The sequence below is a fragment of the Malus domestica genome, chromosome 09 (genome assembly GCF_042453785.1).
Source record: "Malus domestica chromosome 09, GDT2T_hap1".
NCBI lineage: Eukaryota > Viridiplantae > Streptophyta > Magnoliopsida > Rosales > Rosaceae > Malus > Malus domestica.
Genome location: NC_091669.1, coordinates 26,607,219 through 26,631,056, shown reverse-complemented (window position 1 = coordinate 26,631,056; position 23,838 = coordinate 26,607,219). Strand labels below are relative to the sequence as shown.

General features: G+C 39.0%; 1 protein-coding gene and 1 pseudogene across 2 annotated transcripts; both read left to right on the top strand.

The window, feature by feature from the left end:
- The first annotated feature begins 234 nt into the window (after positions 1-234).
- LOC103427249 (protein FIZZY-RELATED 3-like) lies at positions 235-10,443 on the top strand (annotated as a pseudogene).
- Positions 10,444-16,199: 5,756 nt separating this feature from the next.
- LOC103424873 (factor of DNA methylation 1-like) lies at positions 16,200-23,563 on the top strand. 2 transcript variants are annotated; one of them, XM_008362960.4, is made up of 8 exons: positions 16,200-17,444; positions 18,020-18,920; positions 19,069-19,250; positions 19,921-20,010; positions 20,111-20,398; positions 21,598-21,810; positions 22,482-22,723; positions 23,150-23,563. In XM_008362960.4, the coding sequence occupies exons 2-7, from the start codon at positions 18,020-18,022 to the stop codon at positions 22,710-22,712; spliced, it is 1,905 nt and encodes a 634-aa protein (XP_008361182.1). In that variant the 5' UTR covers positions 16,200-17,444; the 3' UTR covers positions 22,713-22,723; positions 23,150-23,563. The 2 variants fall into 2 exon arrangements, with proteins under 2 accessions (XP_008361182.1, XP_028964263.1); XM_029108430.2 differs by lacking the exons at positions 21,598-21,810; positions 22,482-22,723; positions 23,150-23,563 and adding an exon at positions 21,238-21,415.
- The last annotated feature ends 275 nt before the right edge of the window (positions 23,564-23,838 follow it).

The following is a 23,838-nucleotide window of genomic DNA, read 5'->3' as shown; positions in this document are numbered from 1 at the left end:
CATAGGCAGTTCGAATATTCAACTTTGAGTACAGCCACTCCACATCAAAATAAAAAATAAAAATAAATAAAAATAATAAGGCTCAGGCCCCGCTCTCAAAGCCCAATCCGTGTTTTCTCTTCCATCCGTGCCTTCGACTTGCCGCCCACCACACACCTCGGGCCTACCTTCCAAAACATAAGTCACAGCCCCTTCTTCCAGCACCTCTTCCTCCAAGCAACCAAGACCCGCATCCGAGAAAACCCGGCAATGGAGTCACCTCAAACAAGGAAATTTGGGCTCAACCTCCCCACCAGGATGTCCGAGACACTGCTCCGCCTAGATTCCATATTGGTTTCTTTTCAAGCGGTTTCCAGTCTCTCAGCGTCGCCTGGTTCTTGTCAGGCGATTTCGAACCTGTCTTTGCCGTCCAAGTCCTCGACTTGCAGCGACAGATTCATCCCCTGTAAATCCTCTTCGTGGCTTCACTCATTCGGGCTCAACGAGAAGGCCTCACCGGTCAAAGAAGGCGGCAACGAGACGTATGCCAGATTATTGAAATCAGAGCTTTTCGGGTCTAATTTCGGGGTTTTTTTTTCTCCTGCAGGTGGTGGCAGCGGTGGTGCGGTGTCCCCAATGAGTCCCAGCAAAAACATGCTGTGATTCAAGACGGAAAACTCTAGACCCAACTCGCCGTATTCGCCTTCCCTTTTAAGAAATGACAGTGGGTTTTCCAGCTAGACAACACCTCCCAAGCCTCCTCACAAGGTCCCCAAGACACCCCATAAGGTTCTGGATGCTCTATCACTACAAGATGACTTTTACTTGAACCTTGTGGACTGGTCTTCCCAAAATGCCCTTGCAATTGGACTCGGCACCAGTGTTTATCTTTGGAGGGCATCAAACAGCAAGGTGACAAAACTATGTGACTTGGGGCCTAATGATGGTGTGTGCTTTGTCCAATGGACACGGGAAAGGTCATACTTGTCAATTGGCACAAGTCTTGGTCGAGTTCAGGTTTAGGATGGGACGTAGTGCAAAAGGGTTTGAACGATGGGTGGGCATTAAACAAGGACTGGAGTTTTGGTGTGGAACTCGCGCATATTGATCGGATCATATTTATATATATTTTTACTTCGAATTCACTCGTCTTTTCTTAGTTAGTTCCTTATATTTTTGAGCTATTTACGTTATTTTTGTGTTTATAGGATTTGTTATGCAAAGAAAATAAAATAGCACAAATGAGATCTATTTACGTTATTTTCGTGGTTAGTGTTGGTTCAAACAGAAATGTTAAGGCCCTGTGTTGCCCAAAACCTTGTGTTTTCACCTTTGAGTTGAGTCACTTGTGAACTTAATTCTGTATGGATTACTAATATTAATAACCTTTTGTCGCATATCATAGATCTTATCTCAATTCCCCAATCAATCCTAATAACCTTTTGTCGCATAACAATTACTAGTCTAAAGATGGCTTATGGGATCGACATATTCATCTGATCATATTTGCTAATTGAGAGCTGGCATGTGCTTTAGGTTGGGGATTCTGATCAGAAATTGGCAGATGGAATTTCTCTATACTCAATTATCGGACCACTTATAACAGAACATGCAAAAAGGAGAATTAAAGTTTGCAACAACTTGCAAGGTGGAAAAGCAGCTGGTAATGCACTTGCAACGGCTAGGAGGGATTTTGACAGCTTGCAACGTGTGGCAATAAGGCTTTGGGCGGTGCAAAAGGCTGGTGGGGGAAAAGAGGGACATGGCATAATTAAGCAAGGAATAAAATATGATGACAGAAAGGAATCCCGGGGGAAAAACGTGAGAAACCGGGGGAAGGAGAAAGGAGCTGCCTTTGGGCAGCTCGTAGAGAGCGCAGGAGGCAGAGAGGAGACGGGGTCAGTGAGGACCGAGAGACAGGGAGGTCAGAGAGAGAAGCAGCAAAGCTGCCTTTGGCAGCTGGAAAGAAGGCGGAAAGGAAGGAGTCCAGGTGGCGCAAAGAATAGCAAAGGGAGACAGACGCAAGCAAGGGGAGTCCGCGAGGAGAGGCTGCCTTGGCAGCAGAAGAAAAGTCAGAGAAGAGAGGAGTGAGAGGCAGCGGGAGGGAGATGAGAAGCACAGCAGAAGAAGCATCAGAGCACAGAGAGCAGAAGGCTTCAATCTATTTTCTCGGTTAACTCTTTCCAAACTTCTATTTTATTTTTGTTTTAATAATGTGTAATTAAATTTATTTTGGCTAGAGGTTAATTCGAAACCATGAATATATTTGTAATATGAATTGATTACCTTCAGTTGTGATTTCATAAGTTGTGATTTCAATTTACTTATCCGTTCGTATAAAAACTGATTTGTGTATGTTGGTTGAGAGTGCACGCTTAATTTACATGCATGAATTTGATGCTAGAATATAAGTGAATTTCACCTAATCGTTATGAACTTATTTTCACAAGTAGTAAAGGTTGCTAGTCACAATCACGTTAAGTAAATTCTTGGCAAGAGTATCATGCTTTTCATGGTTACGAATGCCTCGTCAATGCTTATAGTTTTCACAAAGTTTAATGATCTTTGATTGTATCGCTATTGTGCTTTTCACGTAGGGGACTTTTGAAGAATGTTTTGAATTGTTGTATGCGTTTTTCCGTCCAATTCAATAACTTAAGGAAAACTTGAAGATTAAAAAAGTGCTATTCACGGTTAATCTGGAGTATTGAGATTCACAATTTATTAAATGAACAACTGGAAATCATTTTGTATGCAAGTATAACATGTGTGGAGAAGAACCCTCTAGCTAGTCCGTCATTTATCCTTTCACCTTAATTTCATGTTTTTGTCAATTCTGTAATTTAATTAAGTTTAATTTACTTTTCATCAAAACCAAACACCCATCCATTATTAAATTATATTATTTATTTAGTTTTCTTTATTGTTAGTCTTTTAATTTAATTTCCGTCCATTTCAGTTCCTAGTGTTTAATTTAATTGTTTTCATTATTTTGAGTCATTTTAAGTGTGTTTCGAGTTATTAGAGTTTTTAGCCTAGTTTTGTGTCCTTGAGTCTTATTTAATATTTTTAAGTTAATTTAATAGATTAGCAATCCCTCCTAATCCCCGGCCTAGAACGATACCATACTTACATCTATACTACAATTGTCAAAAAGAGGGTTTAATTTTGTGTGTTAACTTATTTTACGCATCAAATTTTGGCGCCGTTGCCGGGGATTAGTAACTTTGCTAATCCTTTTATTTTTGTTTTTGTTTATGTTTATATTGGTGTTTGTGTATTTTACTTTTGATATTTGATTTATTTTTCTTTCTTTGATTTTAGGCACAAATGGAGCTGAGGGAAATTTAAAGGAAAGATGCGTCCGGCTAAAGACGTTAAATCAAGCGCTTCTTGGGAGGCAACCCAAGCATTCAACGAAGGGAGACTTTGGAATCGCTAACCCAATCAGATTTACATTTTTACACCCTTATCTTTGCTGCTTTCATTTTGTTTTGTTTAGTTAGTTGTGTTATTTGGTTGATTTCTGTGAGTTTGTATTACTTAGTTTAAGTGTGGGGGAAGGTTAACCAAAGTCTCTTTACATTAATTTACATAAAAAAAAATTAAATTAAAAAAAAAAAAAAAGATAAAATTTAAAATTAATGATAAAAAAAAAAAAAAAAAAAAAAAAAACAATTAAAAAATCAAAAAAAAAATATACATAAAAAAAAAAAAAAAAAAAAAATTTAAATTAAAATTTTACAATGATGTAAACTAATAGTATTCATTGGTCGGGTGGTGCTTCAGTAGTAGGCGGGGCTTCAGCAGTCGGCGGGGCCACAGAAGGAAGAGGCAGCAGAGGTTGATCAGTTGGAGCTTCACTACGCGGTGCCGCCCTAGAAGACGAAGGCAGATGCGGTTGGAACAAACCCACAAACCTCCGATGATCAAGTAAAATTTGACCATCGGTGTCCTGCATCTGGTCAATCTTCCTCTTCATGCTGGTGGCATAGCTGTGTGCGAGCTTGTGCAATTCTTTATTCTCATGCTTGAGCCCTTTAATCTCTTGTTTGAGACTCTGTATTTCAGCCACCAACGATTCAACGTGACGGGTTCGAGCAAATAGGCGTTGGGCCATGTTGGACACAGAACCCGCACACTGCACGCTAAGAGCCAGAGACTCCTTAACCGCCAATTCATCAGACCGTCTAGCGAGCAGTCTGTTATCTCTGGGGGTGACAAGGTTTCGGGCCACCACCGCAGCGGTCATGTCATTTTTCATCATCGAATCCCCCACGGTAAGGGGACCGGTAGGGGATATGAAGGATGGCCGCCATATGTTGTCTGGTGAAGGCGGAGCTACCTCTTCACCAATGTTCAAGTCAAAACGACGATCAGAAGGGCCAGACATTTTTCAGAGGTGGTAAAGAATGAAGAGAGTTGGACTGATCAAGATTAAACAAGTGCAAGAAGGGAGTGTTTACAGGAGGGAGCTCAAGTGTGTTGTGGAACAAGCTTAACGTCTCTATAAAAAGGAAGAAATCAAAGAGGCGCTCCTCAGAGAAGCGTCCTCTCGCAAATCGAAGAGTCGGGGCTCCGTTCTCAAACGTCTGATTCTTTTCTCAAAAGAGGAGTTTCCTTTCTCAAAAGCCGGATTCTTTTCTCAAAAGAGGCGTTTCATTTCTTAAAGGCTGGGCTTGCTCAGAAACCACGAGCCGAACCCCGGATTTCAAAAGATCAATTTGTCCAGACGTGTCGTCACTTGTCACACGCAAATTGCTTTGCGGAAATCTCGGGCAATTTGTCGAAGCACCAATTCAGAAATCGAAGAGGGAAATTCAACAGTCAAAGACACGCTAGCTTTCTCAAAAGCTGGGCTTCAACCCACGGGAAAATCTTCTTTTCCAGATTTATCCGCACGTGTCACATGCTACCTCTACAATCGACGATGCTCAGAGCTCGAAGCGCCGATTACAGATATCAATGAGGAATCAGCTTTGCGGAAATTACGGGCAGCTTTGTCAGAAAGCGCGTAATTTGTATTCTTCACCCATCCACCGGCTGCCGACACTAAGTGAGAGAACAGTTCCGGTTGTGAAGACAAGTCCTATAAGTTTCTACCTTCGCCTTCCACAGCAAAAGCACACTCTCTCAGCACACCCTCTCAACACCTCTTCATCTCCGAAAATGCATTCCCAAAGAATCCTCTCGAGTCACTCTGTGTTCCTCATTCCTTGGGATACTCCTGCGAACAACCCATTCAAAGCAAAAGTATTTCATATCATAAAGGTTGAAAGCAAGAGTATCTCATATCATGCTTTCTCCATGTCCTTCTCCTTGTCTTTGTTTTCCGACAAGGAGAAAGAGAGCAATCAGCCAGCATTTGGTATCAATCTTCCGATCTGGAGCCAACTGCCTGGAACCCCTTCCTGATTGCTTACCTAGCCTTGCTCTCGAGTACTCATCTTCATCATTTTATGCTTTCTCTTCGTCTACCACATCTGCCTGGGGGACAGTAAGGGAAGTGAAAATGATACCTCGAAGCATGTGGAGACAATTCAGCTAGGGACAAGGAGAAAGAAAGCAAGAGGTGGGCACTTGGAAAGATTGAAGAAAGAAATAAGGACCAACACCTTTCCCTCGTGCCTGCCCGTTGTGCAGAAGAAACAAGCAGAGAAGAATGCAGCTTGCACAATCATCCCAGCGGAAGGAGTCCGAACTGAGGAACTAGAGAAGCTGCCACATCTGCTTGGAGAACAAATAAGGAACTGCAACATAACCAAAGAGCAAAGCTTCGCCGTACAATATCATAAAATCATCACTTGCAAGTGAAAAGCTAAGTGTCACCCTGTTCAAGAGGAAAGCTGTGGAAAGTCAACAAGCACGACCAATGATTACTTATTAGTTTTATTCATTATCTTTTATCGTAATTTTCAATTTTTCGTTTGCAATTTTTTTTTTTTTTTTTTTAATTAATTTTCTTGCGTACTTAACTGAATTATTTCTTTTCTTTGCAGGAACTTTTGGTTATTTCCACCCTTGAAGTTGATTGCAGAATTTTAGCTTGGGGGTCATCGCTTGATTTTACTGCAAATTAGGGAAGTTTTCAGTCCCATTGTTTTATTTTGTTTCTTATTATTTATTTATTTATTTTATTTTTATTTGCGTTATAGTGTTTTCTGACATTGGGGACAATGTCAAGTTTAAGTGTGGGGGTAGAAATCTCTAGAATTTCATTTGTTTCTGTGTTGTTAGTTTTTGTTTTCTTAAAAATAAAAAATAAAAAAATAAAAAAATAAAAAATCGAAAAATTTAAAAATCCAAAAATATTGTCTTGTTTCCCTTATTGTTCTGAATCAGATTTTTGTTAGTTTCCCGACCCAATGATATAATTGGATCAAAAATTTGAACCATGATCATCAAGAACTTAGTTAACATGTGTTTGGTGAAATTCCTAATTCTCTTGTTAGTTTTGTACATGTTTGACCATCTTTGAAAAACCAAATGCACATAGCCTTGTTAATGTGAAACTAAAGTATGACTTAAAGCTTCATATGTGAATTTAGTGACCATATACATCCTATGTGAGTTTTTGAGCCTATTGAAAGTGTGTGCATTTTTCATACACTCCTATTTTTTTATGTGTGATGAACTTATGTGATATACATCTCTAGAACTTGCGTAACGATCTTTCGAAATGTTTGTCATTGATTGCATGAATTTGGAAATGATAGAGGCATTAGGTTTACCACTATGGCCCAAATAACCATGTTTCCCAAAGAAAAATGATATCATTAGATTGCCAATTTGAGCCGTGTATGTTGAGCCTTTTATTTCTTATCACCAGATATGTCTACCCTTATACCTGAAACATTTTTCCTTACCCTTTCCAAGCGAGCAATGCGAAATTGTCTTATGAGAAACGTTGGTGAAGTACTGTGAAGATGTTTGGCAAAAGAATAAGTGTGGGGGTATTTCATGTTTGTGATTAAAAAAAAAAAGGAAAAAAAGAGAAGAAAAGAAAAAGAAAAAGAAAAATTGTACACAAAGAAAATAAAAAGTTATTCAAGTTTCAGTTTAAGAGTATGGTTGGAGGTGCTAGAAGAATTGCTGGAGAGCTTGAGTTCTTATAAATCTAAAGAAAAGAATTGCTTGCAATGTAGCTTGGAACTTGTGTTTTCCTATTCTTTCATTTCAATAACCCTCTCCTTAAACCTCATTACGTCCAATAAAAGTCCTCTTGATTTAAGTTTTGCAATTATGATTGTGGAGATGAGATCTTTATGCAAGCTTATGGTAGAAATTTCACATTTGATTCTTTGAGCGAAACACATTAAAACTAAACACATGTGTGATTGAGTGCATATCCCGTGAGAAGGTCGCTAGTTTGCATATGATGATTTTAAAAATAAAAACTTGAAATTGCATTAGCATGGCTATCTCACACACTACACTTCAAGGATGATTTAAAGATTACTGCTAATATTTGAATAAGGAAGATGAACTTGGATTATTTCCTTGATGCTAGCTATGGTTCTTGATGATTTGTTTTCTCGAATGAAATTCTATGAGGGTCACATAGGGGGAAACTAATGTTTTTCATGTTAGTACTTTTTCATGTTTTCTTTGTTTTGCTCGAGGACTAGCAAAAGTTAAGTGTGGGGGTATTTGATCGGATCATATTTATATATATTTTTACTTCGAATTCACTCGTCTTTTCTTAGTTAGTTCCTTATATTTTTGAGCCATTTACGTTATTTTTGTGTTTATAGGATTTGTTATGCAAAGAAAATAAAATAGCACAAATGAGATCTATTTACGTTATTTTCGTGGTTAGTGTTGGTTCAAACAGAAATGTTAAGGCCCTGTGTTGCCCAAAACCTTGTGTTTTCACCTTTGAGTTGAGTCACTTGTGAACTTAATTCTGTATGGATTACTAATATTAATAACCTTTTGTCGCATATCATAGATCTTATCTCAATTCCCCAATCAATCCTAATAACCTTTTGTCGCATAACAATTACTAGTCTAAAGATGGCTTATGGGATCGACATATTCATCTGATCATATTTGCTAATTGAGAGCTGGCATGTGCTTTAGGTTGGGGATTCTGATCAGAAATTGGCAGATGGAATTTCTCTATACTCAATTATCGGACCACTTATAACAGAACATGCAAAAAGGAGAATTAAAGTTTGCAACAACTTGCAAGGTGGAAAAGCAGCTGGTAATGCACTTGCAACGGCTAGGAGGGATTTTGACAGCTTGCAACGTGTGGCAATAAGGCTTTGGGCGGTGCAAAAGGCTGGTGGGGGAAAAGAGGGACATGGCATAATTAAGCAAGGAATAAAATATGATGACAGAAAGGAATCCCGGGGGAAAAACGTGAGAAACCGGGGGAAGGAGAAAGGAGCTGCCTTTGGGCAGCTCGCAGAGAGCGCAGGAGGCAGAGAGGAGACGGGGTCAGTGAGGACCGAGAGACAGGGAGGTCAGAGAGAGAAGCAGCAAAGCTGCCTTTGGCAGCTGGAAAGAAGGCGGAAAGGAAGGAGTCCAGGTGGCGCAAAGAATAGCAAAGGGAGACAGACGCAAGCAAGGGGAGTCCGCGAGGAGAGGCTGCCTTGGCAGCAGAAGAAAAGTCAGAGAAGAGAGGAGTGAGAGGCAGCGGGAGGGAGATGAGAAGCACAGCAGAAGAAGCATCAGAGCACAGAGAGCAGAAGGCTTCAATCTATTTTCTCGGTTAACTCTTTCCAAACTTCTATTTTATTTTTGTTTTAATAATGTGTAATTAAATTTATTTTGGCTAGAGGTTAATTCGAAACCATGAATATATTTGTAATATGAATTGATTACCTTCAGTTGTGATTTCATAAGTTGTGATTTCAATTTACTTATCCGTTCGTATAAAAACTGATTTGTGTATGTTGGTTGAGAGTGCACGCTTAATTTACATGCATGAATTTGATGCTAGAATATAAGTGAATTTCACCTAATCGTTATGAACTTATTTTCACAAGTAGTAAAGGTTGCTAGTCACAATCACGTTAAGTAAATTCTTGGCAAGAGTATCATGCTTTTCATAGTTACGAATGCCTCGTCAATGCTTATAGTTTTCACAAAGTTTAATGATCTTTGATTGTATCGCTATTGTGCTTTTCACGTAGGGGACTTTTGAAGAATGTTTTGAATTGTTGTATGCGTTTTTCCGTCCAATTCAATAACTTAAGGAAAACTTGAAGATTAAAAAAGTGCTATTCACGGTTAATCTGGAGTATTGAGATTCACAATTTATTAAATGAACAACTGGAAATCATTTTGTATGCAAGTATAACATGTGTGGAGAAGAACCCTCTAGCTAGTCCGTCATTTATCCTTTCACCTTAATTTCATGTTTTTGTCAATTCTGTAATTTAATTAAGTTTAATTTACTTTTCATCAAAACCAAACACCCATCCATTATTAAATTATATTATTTATTTAGTTTTCTTTATTGTTAGTCTTTTAATTTAATTTCCGTCCATTTCAGTTCCTAGTGTTTAATTTAATTGTTTTCATTATTTTGAGTCATTTTAAGTGTGTTTCGAGTTATTAGAGTTTTTAGCCTAGTTTTGTGTCCTTGAGTCTTATTTAATATTTTTAAGTTAATTTAATAGATTAGCAATCCCTCCTAATCCCCGGCCTAGAACGATACCCTACTTACATCTATACTACAATTGTCAAAAAGAGGGTTTAATTTTGTGTGTTAACTTATTTTACGCATCACATATTAGCTTCAGGAAGCCGAGACCTAAACATACTTCAACATGATCTTCAAGTCCCAAACAATTACATCAGTAAGCTTGTTGGCCACAAGTCTGAGGTATGTGGGTTGAAATGGTCCAATGACAACAGGGATTTGCTGAGGATCTTCTCTCTGTCAGAGGTCCACAAAGCTTTCAAAGAAAATGGTGGATCTGCTCTCGTCATGCCCTCGTCCACTTCAAGGCCAAGACTTTCTACATACGCCACGAACTCCACTCATTCGTCTTCTTCCTCCACGGCTGTGTCAAGCTCCAAGCTCTCCACTTCTCTTCCTTGGCTACCCAGGTGATGAGAAATCATTTGCAAATGATGTTGAAATTGATGCAAAAGTAACACATATGTGACAGATTGCACAGGCAGTAAAATTTGGAAGGTTAGAGCTAACAGGAAGCTCCTATCTGATCCTCTATTTAAAGCAATGGAAGCAGCAACCCAGCTTCTTCTCCCCAGCTGATCATTTTCCCCCAACAGCACCGTGTTGAAAGTAGCAGTGGGCAGAATGAGAGAGACACCAACTGCAAGGATCTCAACCTCGAGAGAGACGGCTCTCATGGCATCAGCGACGAAGAGGATGGCGAGGCATGCAGGAAGAAACTCAGGCTCTCCAAGGATCAGTCTCCGCTATCTCTGCGACATCCAGCCCAACCCTTTCTCACTGTTAGAGCTTCACATTCGAAATGCTGAACAGTGGTGCCAACTCAGTCGCCACGTCGTCTGAATCTCCACCAAACCCCATATGCTGCACATGGTGCGCGCACCCGGAGCAAGTTAGGTTGTGCTCTCGCCCTCGACTTCCTCTGCTACGACACCTCTAACGATGACGTCTGTTTCAAATACCCGCTCCCAGACAAAGAAACTTCAATAACCACCGTCAAGTGACTAGCCGATTGTGAAGCTCGACGCCTTACATTCTACCTCAAGCTCCAGTTGCTTCTGCACCTCCGCCATGGCTGCTGCTACTTGTGAATATGATTAACAAAACCAAAGTTTGTCAACTAACACCTACTTGCCTCCTTGCTCCGTGCCTAGCCTCCTACTGCTCCAAGCTCCTCTGCATTTCTCCCTACGCCCTGTGGGGATATATAGAACAGAAAGGGAAGGTGTTTGCCGACAAAAAACAAAAAACAAAAAACAAATACGAAGATTTCAGGAATAGTGCACGGCACCATGTGAAGGGTTGTAGGTGGGATTAAGCTGCAGGACAAAGACACATATTCAAAAGTGACCCATCAACACATTTGACGTAAGTTCATGCATGCCAATTCAAAGGTGGAGCTCACATTTTTTCTAAACAGGAATGATATCCTATGAAAATTCAAGCACCCACCAAGGGATCCAGCAGTGTCAATGTACCATACTCATCATCAGAACATGTACACACACACACAAAATATGGTGCAAGCTACTGTTAGCAAGTCAAGAAATGAAAAGGAAAAAGGTGGTGGCGACAACATAATTGAGAAGTAGAAAAAGAGGGGGAGGAAGGTGCATCAGACACCATTGCATTAAAAAAATGAAAAAAAAGGGAAGTAACACACCTTAGTAAGATATATGTTTTATTTGTATTTAGCACAACATACTGAATAAAATAAAGCATGTCCATTGATATCTCTAAGAAATTACAAGTGCGTAAAAAAAATAATAAAATAAAAAAAAAGGGAAAGAAAAGCAAAAGAAAAAAAAATGGAGCCTTCACAAATGTCACTTATGTGAAGCCTCAGTACTTGAAGCCTTAATACTCGGTGGAACCCTAGAAGAGGGAGGCACTGAAGATAGATTATTCGGAGCCTTAATACTTGGTCGAAATCCAGATGAGGAAGGCAAAAAGTGCCTCTAGAATACATCCACAAACTTCCGATGGTCACTTTGAATCTGACCTTCGGAGTCCAGCAGCTGATCAAGCTTCCTCTTCATGCCTGTCAAATAACTATTTGCAAGCACATGCAACTCTCTATTCTCGTGCTTGAGCTGTCTGATCTCTTGACTAAGGGCTGCTACCTCGACTGTCAATGATTCAACTTGGCGAGTTCGAACAACTAAACGTTGGCCCATGTTGGAAACAGAGTTCGCACACTGGACACTGAGATCCTAGGAATCTTGAACAACTAACTCATCGGACCGTCGTGAAAGTACCCTATTATCTCTAGGAGTGATGGGGTTCCTAACTACAACCGTAGCCGTTGTTACATCCCTTATCACAGAGTCTTGAACTATAAGAGGGCTATTAAAAGATAAGAAAGACGGACGCCATATATTACCCTGACGCAGTGCACCTGTGTCACTGCTGAGACTCAACTCTAAGCAAATGTTAAACGGGTTAGCCATTTTCAAAAATGTTAAAATAAAAAGGTTGGATAGAGTAAAAGCTTAGAAATACACCAGAGATGATTTTCACAAGCAAGCAATCTTCAAAATGTGCATGTTGAATACAATTGACACCTCTTTAAAATAAGAGGCAACATAACCACTTGTTCAAAAAATCGAAGAGACACCACTCTTTGAATTTCAAAACTCGGATTTTCCTGCGTAAAGTCCGTCAACACTTTTCAGATGCAATCTCAGCTTTCAGCTATCACGTGCAACTTTGTCAAAGATCACTAACAAAGTTGAAAATGTGCGAAGTCCATTATTCCAACTACCACCACTTTTGGTCAACAAGCGTGGGTGACAAGGCCGCATCCGCACTGCCACTTGCTATTGGGAAATCACCATATAATTAGACCTCCATCCTCTATAGCAAAGCACACATCCAAAATGCCTGACTCTTCTTCCATGCCGAATGCATTTGCAACCAAACCTTTCAACATACTCAATTTTCTTCCTCCCTGAAAATACAAACGCCTGACCTTTCTTTCTTGCCAAGAATACATATGCGACTAAACCTCTCAACGTACTTAGTTTTCTTCCTCCCCGAAAATACAAACGCCTGACCCTTCGTCCTTGCCAAGAATACATCTGCAACTAACCCTCTCAACATACTCAGTTTTCTTCCTCCCTGGAAACACCTCTTCAACCAAGTCACACCAGAGCAAAGGTATCTCATATCACTAGGGTTGAAAGCAAGAGTATCTCATAGCATGCTTTCTCCCTATCCTTTTCTTTGACCTCGTTCTTCTCTACAGGGCAAAAAGAAAGAGTGCAATCAACCAGCACTTGGAATCAACCTTCCAATTTGGAATCGACTGCCTGGAACCCCTTCCCTGATTGCTTACCTGGCACTGCTCTCGAAGTACCCATTGTTTTAACATCTTATGCTTTCAGAAAAGATACCACATCTACCTGGAGAACAGAAGAGGCAAGTGAAAATGATGCATCGAAGCATGTAGAGACAAGCGCAACAAATAATTCATGCACCACCCTATGTGGAGGAGATGCATAAACTCGACTACTTGTAAAAGAACAAACAATCATAAGATCATCTTAGAAACGGTGGGGTACTAGTCAAAGGCTCTTCGACAGCCAAGTTGGTAACCAATTTATGAGACTCAAGCAACAACCAAGACAATAGAGTATGTGATAATTGTGTTTCTCGAAATGAATCCTAGAATAGCGTATTTATACTAGTCGAGAGATAGTCCCTTTAAGATATAAAATACGTATTAAGTTAAGAGAATCCCAAAGTATATCTAAGAGTGGATATTGCATCCTCTTAGAATTTTGATTACTTGCAGCATATGCCAATCCATAGATTGTAGGAATTTTCAAGAATATAGAAACTTATCTGATCCATGACCTGATCAAGTTTCCGTATCTGGCAGAACAAGAATGGTCAATCTTAGAGAAGTCGATGGACTTTGCCTACCTTTCTGGGACACCAGATGATGGTGGCATCACTAGTCTGTTTGTGCAGCTTAAGCTGATTGGAACTGTTGGGTACATGACCAGAATTGTTAGATACTTATATTTCGATCCATCTTACTCCAACCCTTGAAAATTGTGGTCCTACAGTTTCCCTTAACTATTTATCTAAAGGGTTGTTCCACTTAAAGATAGATAATTATCCAAAGATCATGCCTTTCGGAGTAAATCAGAATACATAATGTTTATAGTTCTCTGACGCATGGCAATCTAACCTCATAGTTGTTGCCTGTTGCAAGGTAATTAAGATGTTCCGGAATCATACATATGCTCCTGAAGATCGTGCCATAAATGCTGCAATAATAGGGATGCCTTAGACCTAGTTTGGGAGTGAGGTGCTTAAAAAAAAAGCACCCATGAAAAAAAGCTGTGAGGGTTTTAGATGTTTGGTAAACTAAAAAAAAAAGACTTATTTTGGAAGCTGCTGTGAGAATAAGCTGAAATCAAAGGAAAAAGCTGAAGCTGCTATTTGCAGCTTTGGAAAACTGGCTTTTTTTCAAAGCACATGGAGCTACAGTGCTTCTTTAATGAAAAGACCCACTATTAGACTGTTTTTTTTTTCAAAAGCACTTTTACAAAAAAGTTTACCAAACACTCTGCTGATTTATTTCACAGCCGCTTATTCTCACAGCAGTTTTTTTTCAAAGCACAGCAATGCCAAACCAGCCCTTAGTTGTGTGTGCGCGAGAAATGAGGAACTACTTTTTATGTTTCTAACCTATTTAGATTGTCGAATTCGTAGATCTTAAGGCATGATAATCCAGAATCAACGGTGGGATGAATCTAAAATATCTTCTGATTTCTTCTTTGTTTTCTTCACACTTCAAAGTGTTCAAACCTTCAACTTTATTTTAAGATTTCTATAGAACCTTGGATTATTGAACCTTCTACTTTCTTTGCCAGAAATTCTCACTTCCAATGTTTTCCCCAAACATTTCAAATCAAGATATGTCTTATCTGAATGTTCTTCATGCCTTTATAGCAAACTACAACTTTCACTAGACCCTCATGTGGTCAGAGTACGGAGTAAAGAAGATGATGAAGCCTTCGTTCGCCATCGCCGAGATCTACTAAATGACTACAAGGTCTAGTTGGAAGCCAACCAAAACATCCAAGCAGTTTTGCCTGATTCTTCTGATCCTTATCGTTCATGTACCATAATCCACCTATGGTACTAAGATTTGAGTCTAAAATTCCCTCTATCTACGCTCCTGAAGGAGATTTTGTTATACAATGTGGCCGTCTGCAATCTCACTCATGCCTCCTTTTTGCATTATCACATGCTTCGAGCTAAGTGAATGGTATGAAGCAAACCCTTAGGATTAAGGAATTTCGCATGTTGTACACCATGTGGGAAAGTTTAAAGACACATTACTTCTTCCAATCACGGCCAAGTCTACAATGGGGAGCATATATCACCGACTTACTCTGGCATGATCAAGACTGGTATAAGGATGTCCTGGTGGTTCTAAGGATGCCCTGGTGGTCGACAGGAACTAGGAAGGCGACATCTCCCAGGTTCGATTCTGGAATGTTCCATCTGTTAATCTATAGTGCGGCAATGATGTGAGAAAGATTGTGTCGGCCATAGCTAATCGATCGAGCCTTCGAGGTCATTCCTGCAGAACACCACAACTAAAGTGGCTTATTTCTCTTGGGTTGAATGGGGAGAACGACAAGGATGCTACCATCAAATGCTGCTTCGACTTTGCTATTCTTGAGCCGTTTTGTATTTGCTTAGAATTGCTAAAAAAGGAATTCATTCGAAACTTAAAAAGTACCCAATGAATCTTAAACAAAAATTCATTAGGGACTATGTCACGTCCACGTGGAGGATCGGGAACACCTTTGTAATCTTTTTGTTAGACTCTATATGCGTTGGACCTAAGCCATTTTGAACGGACTACACTTAGCTAACTTAGCTAAGAAATTTCCACATATTGGAGCTCTATTGGAATAAAATTCCTATTGTGCATTTCCTAGTTGATGTCTCTTTCGAACCTGCTTAGGCACGAGACCACTTCATAACATACTTCACTTAGTACACTAGTCCGGATAGAAGTAATCGTACTCAGGGTCGGACTTCAACGCCACAACTTAGATGATTTTCGGATCGGGCATTTCATTATTCCGTCGTATGGTCAAAACCCGAGATTGAATGTTATAACCCACAACCCTTAGGTTGTATAAACTTTCAGGAAGCCAAATGATGCATTGAAAATTTACGGATCAAGGGGTCATGTCCCCGTGTTCATAGTCCACCTATCGCAGCCGTGCTTAATACGGCTCGAGCCTTATAAGCTGCTAACAGGAAAACCACGAAATGGATTATAAGAGACTCCTCTGCATTATCACTTTTGAGTTTTTAGACTTGCACTTTTGCAGAGTTTCAAATTGTATGATATTTAGGATATTGAGGGATTCTTGTACCTCAAAAAAAGAAAAAAGAAAGAACAAACAAACGAAAGTCGTGTGATAACCAAACTAAATTCTTAATATAAAAGAATGGGGGTTTGATTTGCGGTGTGATTGAACACCAAATTGGACTGCCTACATATATTCGGGAAGGAGAATCAAATCACAGGTGTAATTCTAATAAAAGATGAAACAATGTGTTTTGCATGGGGGTTCATCTTTGATGAAGTTGCCTTGACTTAGGCAGACTTTGGAGATATATTCTCCAATCTATACGAAGACGAGCATCGTTGAGATCAATTGTGGTTGGACCCATGATGGAGGGACTACATCTCTTTTCATGCTGAGGAAGAATCAAACAACATGTAGTTCGTGGAAGGGTCTTTAGTGATATTGGTAGTGCTTGAGGACATTCCACCTTAGGTTGATCAGAGTTCCTTTCCTATGTACAAGGCTGCAAGCTCTTTTGTCTTCAGGCACCTCCTGACCAACTAATGTTAAGGGTAGGCTTCTTCATCGGGCGCTGATTTTCCTCTTTATCGATAAGCTCGGACTGGCCTTGATTCTTCTTCTCAGCGGGTTTCTCTTTCCTAGTGTTGCTCTTAACGAACTCCAAGCGGCCCCCCTGATCGATTAGCTACCCAATATGATCTTTAAGTGTGCGGTAGCTCTGCGTGGTGTGACTGGTAAACTGGTGGAAAGAGCAGTACTCATTGAGCTTTTAATTGGCCAGATGGTCAAAAAGAGGTTTGAGCCTTTTAAGGTAAGGTGTCCTTGTTGCTATGGAGGACGTTGTTGATAGTAGTGTTCAAGATTGTGTACTACTTCAGCTTGAATGGAGCTTGCTTATCCTTGTTCCAATCGTGATCCTGGTCGGAGCTCTTCTTTTGGGTGTTATCGTCCCTATCTGTGAGGTCATCAGGGACATGAAAGCACTCGGCCAGGGAATTCTTTCGAATTGATAGCTAAAAATTGAGATGAGAGTGCGCGAAATAAGAATGCGCTTGTTGACAGCACTACCCTATTTGAAATGGAAATTGCACAAAACGTGTAAAATGAAACAAAAATTAAATTTTAAAGGGTTAAATGGAAAGTTTTCAGTTTCAACAGAAAAAAGCGAGAATGAAGTCGAGTTGCAACGAGAACTATGCGTATTTTTATATATGGAAAAAGAGGGGTGTCTTGAAATTTCAATGCATTGGGAGTGTGTCTGCCACACTAGTAGAAACAGGAATTTCCTCTCACTGGCTCACTTCTCTGTAACGAATAATCGCGGGCGAGTGCAAGCAAGGCACGTGATCGTCACCTCACCTCGGGTACTCGGAAACAGTATCTAGGGCTTGCCCTAAGCAGAAGACGACGAGGGGGAGAGAGAGAGACCCACTTGCCCTCACTGACTGTCACTTTCCACTGTAAGTCTCTCTTACTCTCGCTACAATCTCAGCTTAAGAACTCAAAATTTCTTTGATTATGGCATCCCTTTGCTATTGGCATGTTGAAATGTGGTCTCAAATTTTGTGGGTTAGCGAATTTATGCATTTATTTTTTCGCATTTGAACTGTAGTTTATGCGATTGAAGATTGAAGCATTAGATTGAGATGGAAATGTAGTTTTATTGCAATACAAATTACTTTGTTCAGAACATGTTTAGAGAAGCCGGGTTTTGTAAGAATGAAGAGAAACTGTTCAATTTTTGGGTTTTTTTAGAGAAATTGTTGTCATTCTTGAGTAATTTGCAGAGAAACTGTTCTGATTGTTGGGTTTTTGTATCATTAGTTTCAAACTCGCTTAAAGCATTTGTTTGTTTATTCAATTTCTCGTTATGCTCAAATTATTTATCACCTTGACCTTTAGGAGTGGACATGCTGTAATGTCCATTAAACTGTCTCCTTGCAAGCACTCCAGTTTTGTGTGTTTGGAGTTTTTTGGATTTACGAAACCAAGTCTGTTTTCAAACAATGATTTGTGATGTTTGTATACAATCCAGATGGACTACAGCTCTGAAGATGAATCTGATATTAGTGATTCCGAGATCCATGAATACAAAGATAAACCCTATGAGCAGTTACGGGAGGGAAAATATAAAGTAAAGGGTCCTAATGGGACTCTTAGATGCCCCTTTTGTGCGGGGAAGAAGAAACAAGATTACAAGTTTAAGGACCTCCTCCAACATGCTTCAGGGGTGGCCAAAGGTTCTGCTCTCAGAAATGCGAAGCAGAAAGCCAACCACCTTGCCTTGGCACTCTACTTGGAGAATGATCTAGCCAGCGAAGGAGACCAAGTACAGCGTCCAACTTTACCGGCTCCTGTTGCTCAGCAAGAAAAGCAAGAAGACCTCTACGTGTGGCCTTGGACTGGCATTGTTGTAAACATAGTGAGCCAGCCAAAGGATGGAAAAGATCTTCTAGATTCTGGATACTGGATGAGAAAGTTTTCAAAATATAAACCTTCAGAAGTTCGTACTTTGTGCAATGAAGGCAATCCAGCTGCATGCGCTGTAGTATATTTTAGTAAAGATTGGAATGGTTTTGGGAATGCTACTGATTTTGAGAAGACGTTTGAAACCGACTGTCAAAGTAAAAAGGATTGGAATGCACGAAAGGAACAGCCTGGCTCAAGCATCTATGGGTGGTGCGCTCGTGCTGATGATTATCACTCCCAAGGGCAGATAGGGGAGTTTCTTCGCAAGACAGGAGAGCTAAGAACGGTATCTGACATTGTACAGGAAGCAGCTAGAAAAAGAAATGATGTTGTGGCAAGCCTGGCCAATGAAATTGATATGACAAATGAAAATCTGGATGAACTGCGATACAAGTACAATGAGAGGACACTGTCTTTAAGTAGGATGCTTGAAGAGAAAGACCGGCTGCACAATGACTTTGTTAAAGGTTTTGTCCTGCCCCTTCTCCTATGCTTTGTTTTTTATGTCCATGCGTATAGCACATCCTCTTGTTTAAATGTACCTATGCATTTGGATTTTATTATCTTTGCTTGATTTGTTGGGGTTCCTTGACGAACTGTTTTCGTGTTTATCAGAAACGAGAAAGATGCAGCAAATGGCAAGAAATAATGTTCAGAGAATATTAGAGGAACAAGAAAAATTGAATTATGAGTTGGAGTCTAAAAAAAAGAAACTTGACTCCTGGAGCAAAGAATTAAACAAACGGGAAGCATTGACTGAGCGTGAGAGGCAAAAACTTGACGAGGATAAGAAGAAGGTAACATATATGACATACTTGTACCACTCCATATTTTGCATTAAAAGAATTTAAATTAAGCATTGACTTTACTAGCAGTCCATACGTTGCATTTCTGTTTGCTATCCTTGTATTCTGGCGGTTAGCTACAAATAGAGACAAATTTTGTTTAATTGGAATTAATTTTATTAGTTAATCAGAGCTGTAGATATTTCAAGAATTTGAATTGTCAAATTCTGTAACCTAGAATCATTTCCTGTCTGTATAAGATTTAAGTTATACCCAGTTTCATATGTGATTAATTTGAGACTGGAACAGTTTGAGACCTCAATAAAAGGGGTTAATTGTCTGCATTAGGAGTTAAGTAGTAAATAGTCAGTTAGCGTTTATAAAAAATGATTCATTATTTCCATTTAATTTCTGGGATGCATCAAAATTATTTGACTTCTATTTCATATTGGTTTTTTATTTTATGGGGTTTGTGATATCCAGTTTGGTTTTTAAATTGGTCAATAGTTTATCCTCATAATCATACAAGTTAAGCTCTGATAAACATATCCCTGTAATTCAAACACAGCCATGTACATAAGCATTGCCATGTGTTAAAAATTCAAATTTAGAAATGCGCAGCCAGTAGGTAAAGCCGTTCCTTGGTTTGTGTTCTGGGTACTAATATAGTTTGCCCCTCCAGAATGATGACAGAAACAATTCACTACAATTGGCTTCCGAGGAGCAGAAAAAGGCTGATGAGAGTGTCTTGAGGCTGGTTGAAATGCAAAAGGTGTGGAAATTTAGTGTTAAGCTCAATAGAAACTGCAAAACTTCCTTGCTATATCTGTCTTTTCCATGGTTTTCACTGACTAGGAATCTGAACTTTTCAGAGAGAAAAAGAGGATGCCTTAAATAAAATACTTGAGTTAGAAAAGCAGCTGGATGCTAAACAGAAGCTGGAGATGGAGATTGAAGAGCTAAAAGGGAAATTAGAGGTGATGAAGCATCTAGGGGATCAAGATGATGATGCTGTTCAATCAAAGATAAAAGAAATGGAAGATGAATTAGGGGAAAAAGTTGATGAACTTGAGGATTTAGAATCTCTAAATCAAACTCTTATCACCAAAGAACGCCAAAGCAATGATGAGTTACAAGAAGCGCGTAAAGAATTAATAGTGGTATGCATTTTTTCCTCCTTTTTATTTTGAACTTTACTTATTAATAGTTGCACTTATTTTATATACCCTGCTATAAGGATGCCCCCATTTTAAGAAAAGTAAGGACCATATTGTTGAGGCTGGGCCCACACTGGGGTTCCACAATGAAAACTGTCCGGTTTTTTTGATACTCAATTAAGAGCATCCAAGAAAAACAACCGAATTGGAAGCCATTTTGGTTACCATCTGATCATTACCTGGTTTGTTGAAACACTGGTCGTCAATTTCTTTGTCAAAAATTCTTTAACAATAGGTTTTAGATTTTGTTGATTTTTCGCAAGGATGATTGTGGGGAAGCCTAAAAATATATGGCTCAGATCATTGGACCCTTCACATTTTAGTTCTTTATAAGTTTTTTGTTTCGATGTTTTGGCAGGGTTTATTAATCTAGGTGGGGTAGAGTTAACTTGGCCAAAAAACATGAGAGCTGATACCTAAACTCTAAATGGGTGCAGTTTATTTAACATAATTTTACCTGCCTGTTAGATTGGCAGGATCCCACATGCATGAAGTCACCTTTATAATGGTGGACTATATATATATGTCTACGTGGATGAAGAATGTTCGTTTATTAGATTGTCTCATAAGTTATGTTTCTCGATTATCAAACTGGAATAGTGACAAGATGGAACCATCTTAATTTTGTATATTGATTAATAATATAATACATACATTTTTATTTATTTATTTTGTATAGACTTAATGTACTTTTGATATTCTATGAAACATATATCCCACTTTCGAATGTTTAAATAGTGACTTATTATGACTATTCTCTCCTTGTTACATTGCCTTGGAAGGTAATCGAATTGGAAGCTAGAAAAAGTACATTAAGAAAGAAAAAGAAGCGGCCAAAGTGCTTTAGAGTGATGAGTTGGTAATCTATGGTAAATTCTGTTTTAGTAATCATCTAACCTCTCGTGCTTTTTGTTTGGCATAATCACAGCTCAGACGAGAGTATAAGATAGAGATTGGAAAATTCTGGTAGTCATGTTTTCTGTTTGGCATAATCTTGTGGTTCATACTTATAAAAACAAAAATATAGTTCCCTTATCTTGTCAGAGAAGGAACAAATAAAAAAATTATTTGTAATTAGCATATTTTCATCATATGATGAAGAGAGATAATGAAGTCATGAAAAGCTCTTACTGTTTATTCAGGGTTTGAGTGAAATGTTGAGTGGTCGATCTAATATTGGGATAAAGAGAATGGGTGATCTTGATCAGAAGCCCTTCATGAACACATGCAAGGAACGATTCACTCTTGAGAAAGCACAGGTGCAGGCCTCCACTCTATGTTCCTTGTGGCAGGACAATCTAACAAATCCTGATTGGCATCCTTTCAAGGTTATAACAGTCAATGAGGAGCCCAAGGTATGATTCTTAAATACCTTCAAATTGATGGTTTCGGAACTCATTTATATACCAACAATGCAAGTGGAGATGTGCACTCCAACTTGCAGTGGTATCATGATAAAAAGCTTATCTAGTAACTCGTTATTTCAACAAATACACACAATATTCTTGTTTTGTTAATTTTTGTTTTCAACTATTTCCTGGTGTTTTTGTAATCATTATACCAATTCTGGAACATAAAATTAGTATCTGGGAAGAACTAGGCACCCTACAAGAGTTTCAAACATGGAAAATTTTAGGATTCTAATCATACGTGTGCTGTGTTTGGCAACCAACACAGTTTCTACAATTATATATATGGTGGGAGGAGTTATGCTATCTGCTTGTGATAATTTACGTTGGCCCTGCTACGTGGTATAAATCAGAGTTACCTTGCAAATGTATTGATAACTATGTAATAGGAGTTCGTTTTTTTCATCTGTTTTGTGTTAATAGATTTTGGGTAAAAGTTGTGCTGAATAACAATTTCCTTGCTGAGGATGCCGTGTGAAAGAAATTTAGAGATTGAAGTTCTTATGCATGTGAAGATACTACATGTATTTATGTAAATGTCGTGTTAAATCACCCATTCATAATGACGAGGAGGTGGTTAGAAGATGATTAATTTTCTGAGATGCCATGTGATGCAGGAAATACTTGATGAGGAAGATGAGAAGCTACGAAATCTGAAGGAGGAGTGGGGCAATGAGATACATGAGTGTGTCGTTACAGCCTTGAAAGAACTTAATGATTACAATCCAAGTGGGAGGTATGTTATCTCTGAACTTTGGAACTTCAAAGAAGGAAGGAAAGCCACACTGAAGGAGGTTATCAGTTTTGTCTTAAAGAGTATTAAGACACTCAAGCGAAAGAGAACATGAAACGAAGGAAGGTTAGTTTCATTATTATTTGGAAGTTAAATGTTTCTCAAGATATTGGATTACTGTTCTCTTGTTGGGGCAATTTGTTAAATTCTCTGTTTGGATGCATTCATGATTGCACCAATGATAATCCTCAGCTGTATTTAATTTTATTAAAATGGATAGATTTGAGACATGCATTTGATGTCCTCGGCAATTCATCGAACCACTTTAGATATTGCTGTTGATTCGTACTCCACTTTGTCTTTCTTTTGTTGTATCTCTATGCATCTCATGCGAATTCAACCTCTGAATATCGTTGTTGCAATTGCGTTTAAATGACTTGAATCTCAAGGATTCGAGCAACGCATTAGTGTATAGAATCGTCGACTGTTGGAATCAAAACCATTCTTCCCGTTAAGATTTGTTCTCTTACTATGTGAGGTGTTTTGTGGCAGGCCTGGTAGCAAGAGGTAGAAGATGAACTCCAGAGCAGCGAGGGTCGATGGTAAATCTACAACCAGTGGGCAGTGGTTGGATCGGATGGCAGGGAAATCATGTTTCGCAGGCTACTTTGTCTGATTGCATCTACTCTACTCCCATGACTACTTGTGAACCTCTATTGACGACTCTACTACATTTTAATTTTAAATGCCGAGAGAATACCTCCAGGACAAAATGATTTATAATTTGAAATTTAATTTTGGATTAGAGATTTGAATCCAACGCGAAAGTTATGCTTGGAATCAGAAAATATTTTCGAGAAATTTGAACGGAAATGTAAAATGTATGTAGCTATAAATGTAAACAATCATGCAAATGGCGGATCACAGTGATGGGGCATTTTTCTTCAATGCATTTCTGTTCAAACATTTCCCCTCCACTTGACAAGAACTTTCATTACATTAATATAACGTCACGCTTACAATAAGTAGGTGTCACGTAAGTTTCTCTACTATTTTCGTAGGTGTGGGCCATCAGCAGGCCCACTTTTACGAGAGAAACTTAGATGGATTGAGTACATTATCACGATGGTATCCTACACATGACATTGTGTTATAACTTATTTCAGGGCAACATTGCGACTATGTTCAGCAACGTCCATGACACAAACCCGCACCATAGGGACATTTGGACCTCATTGAAT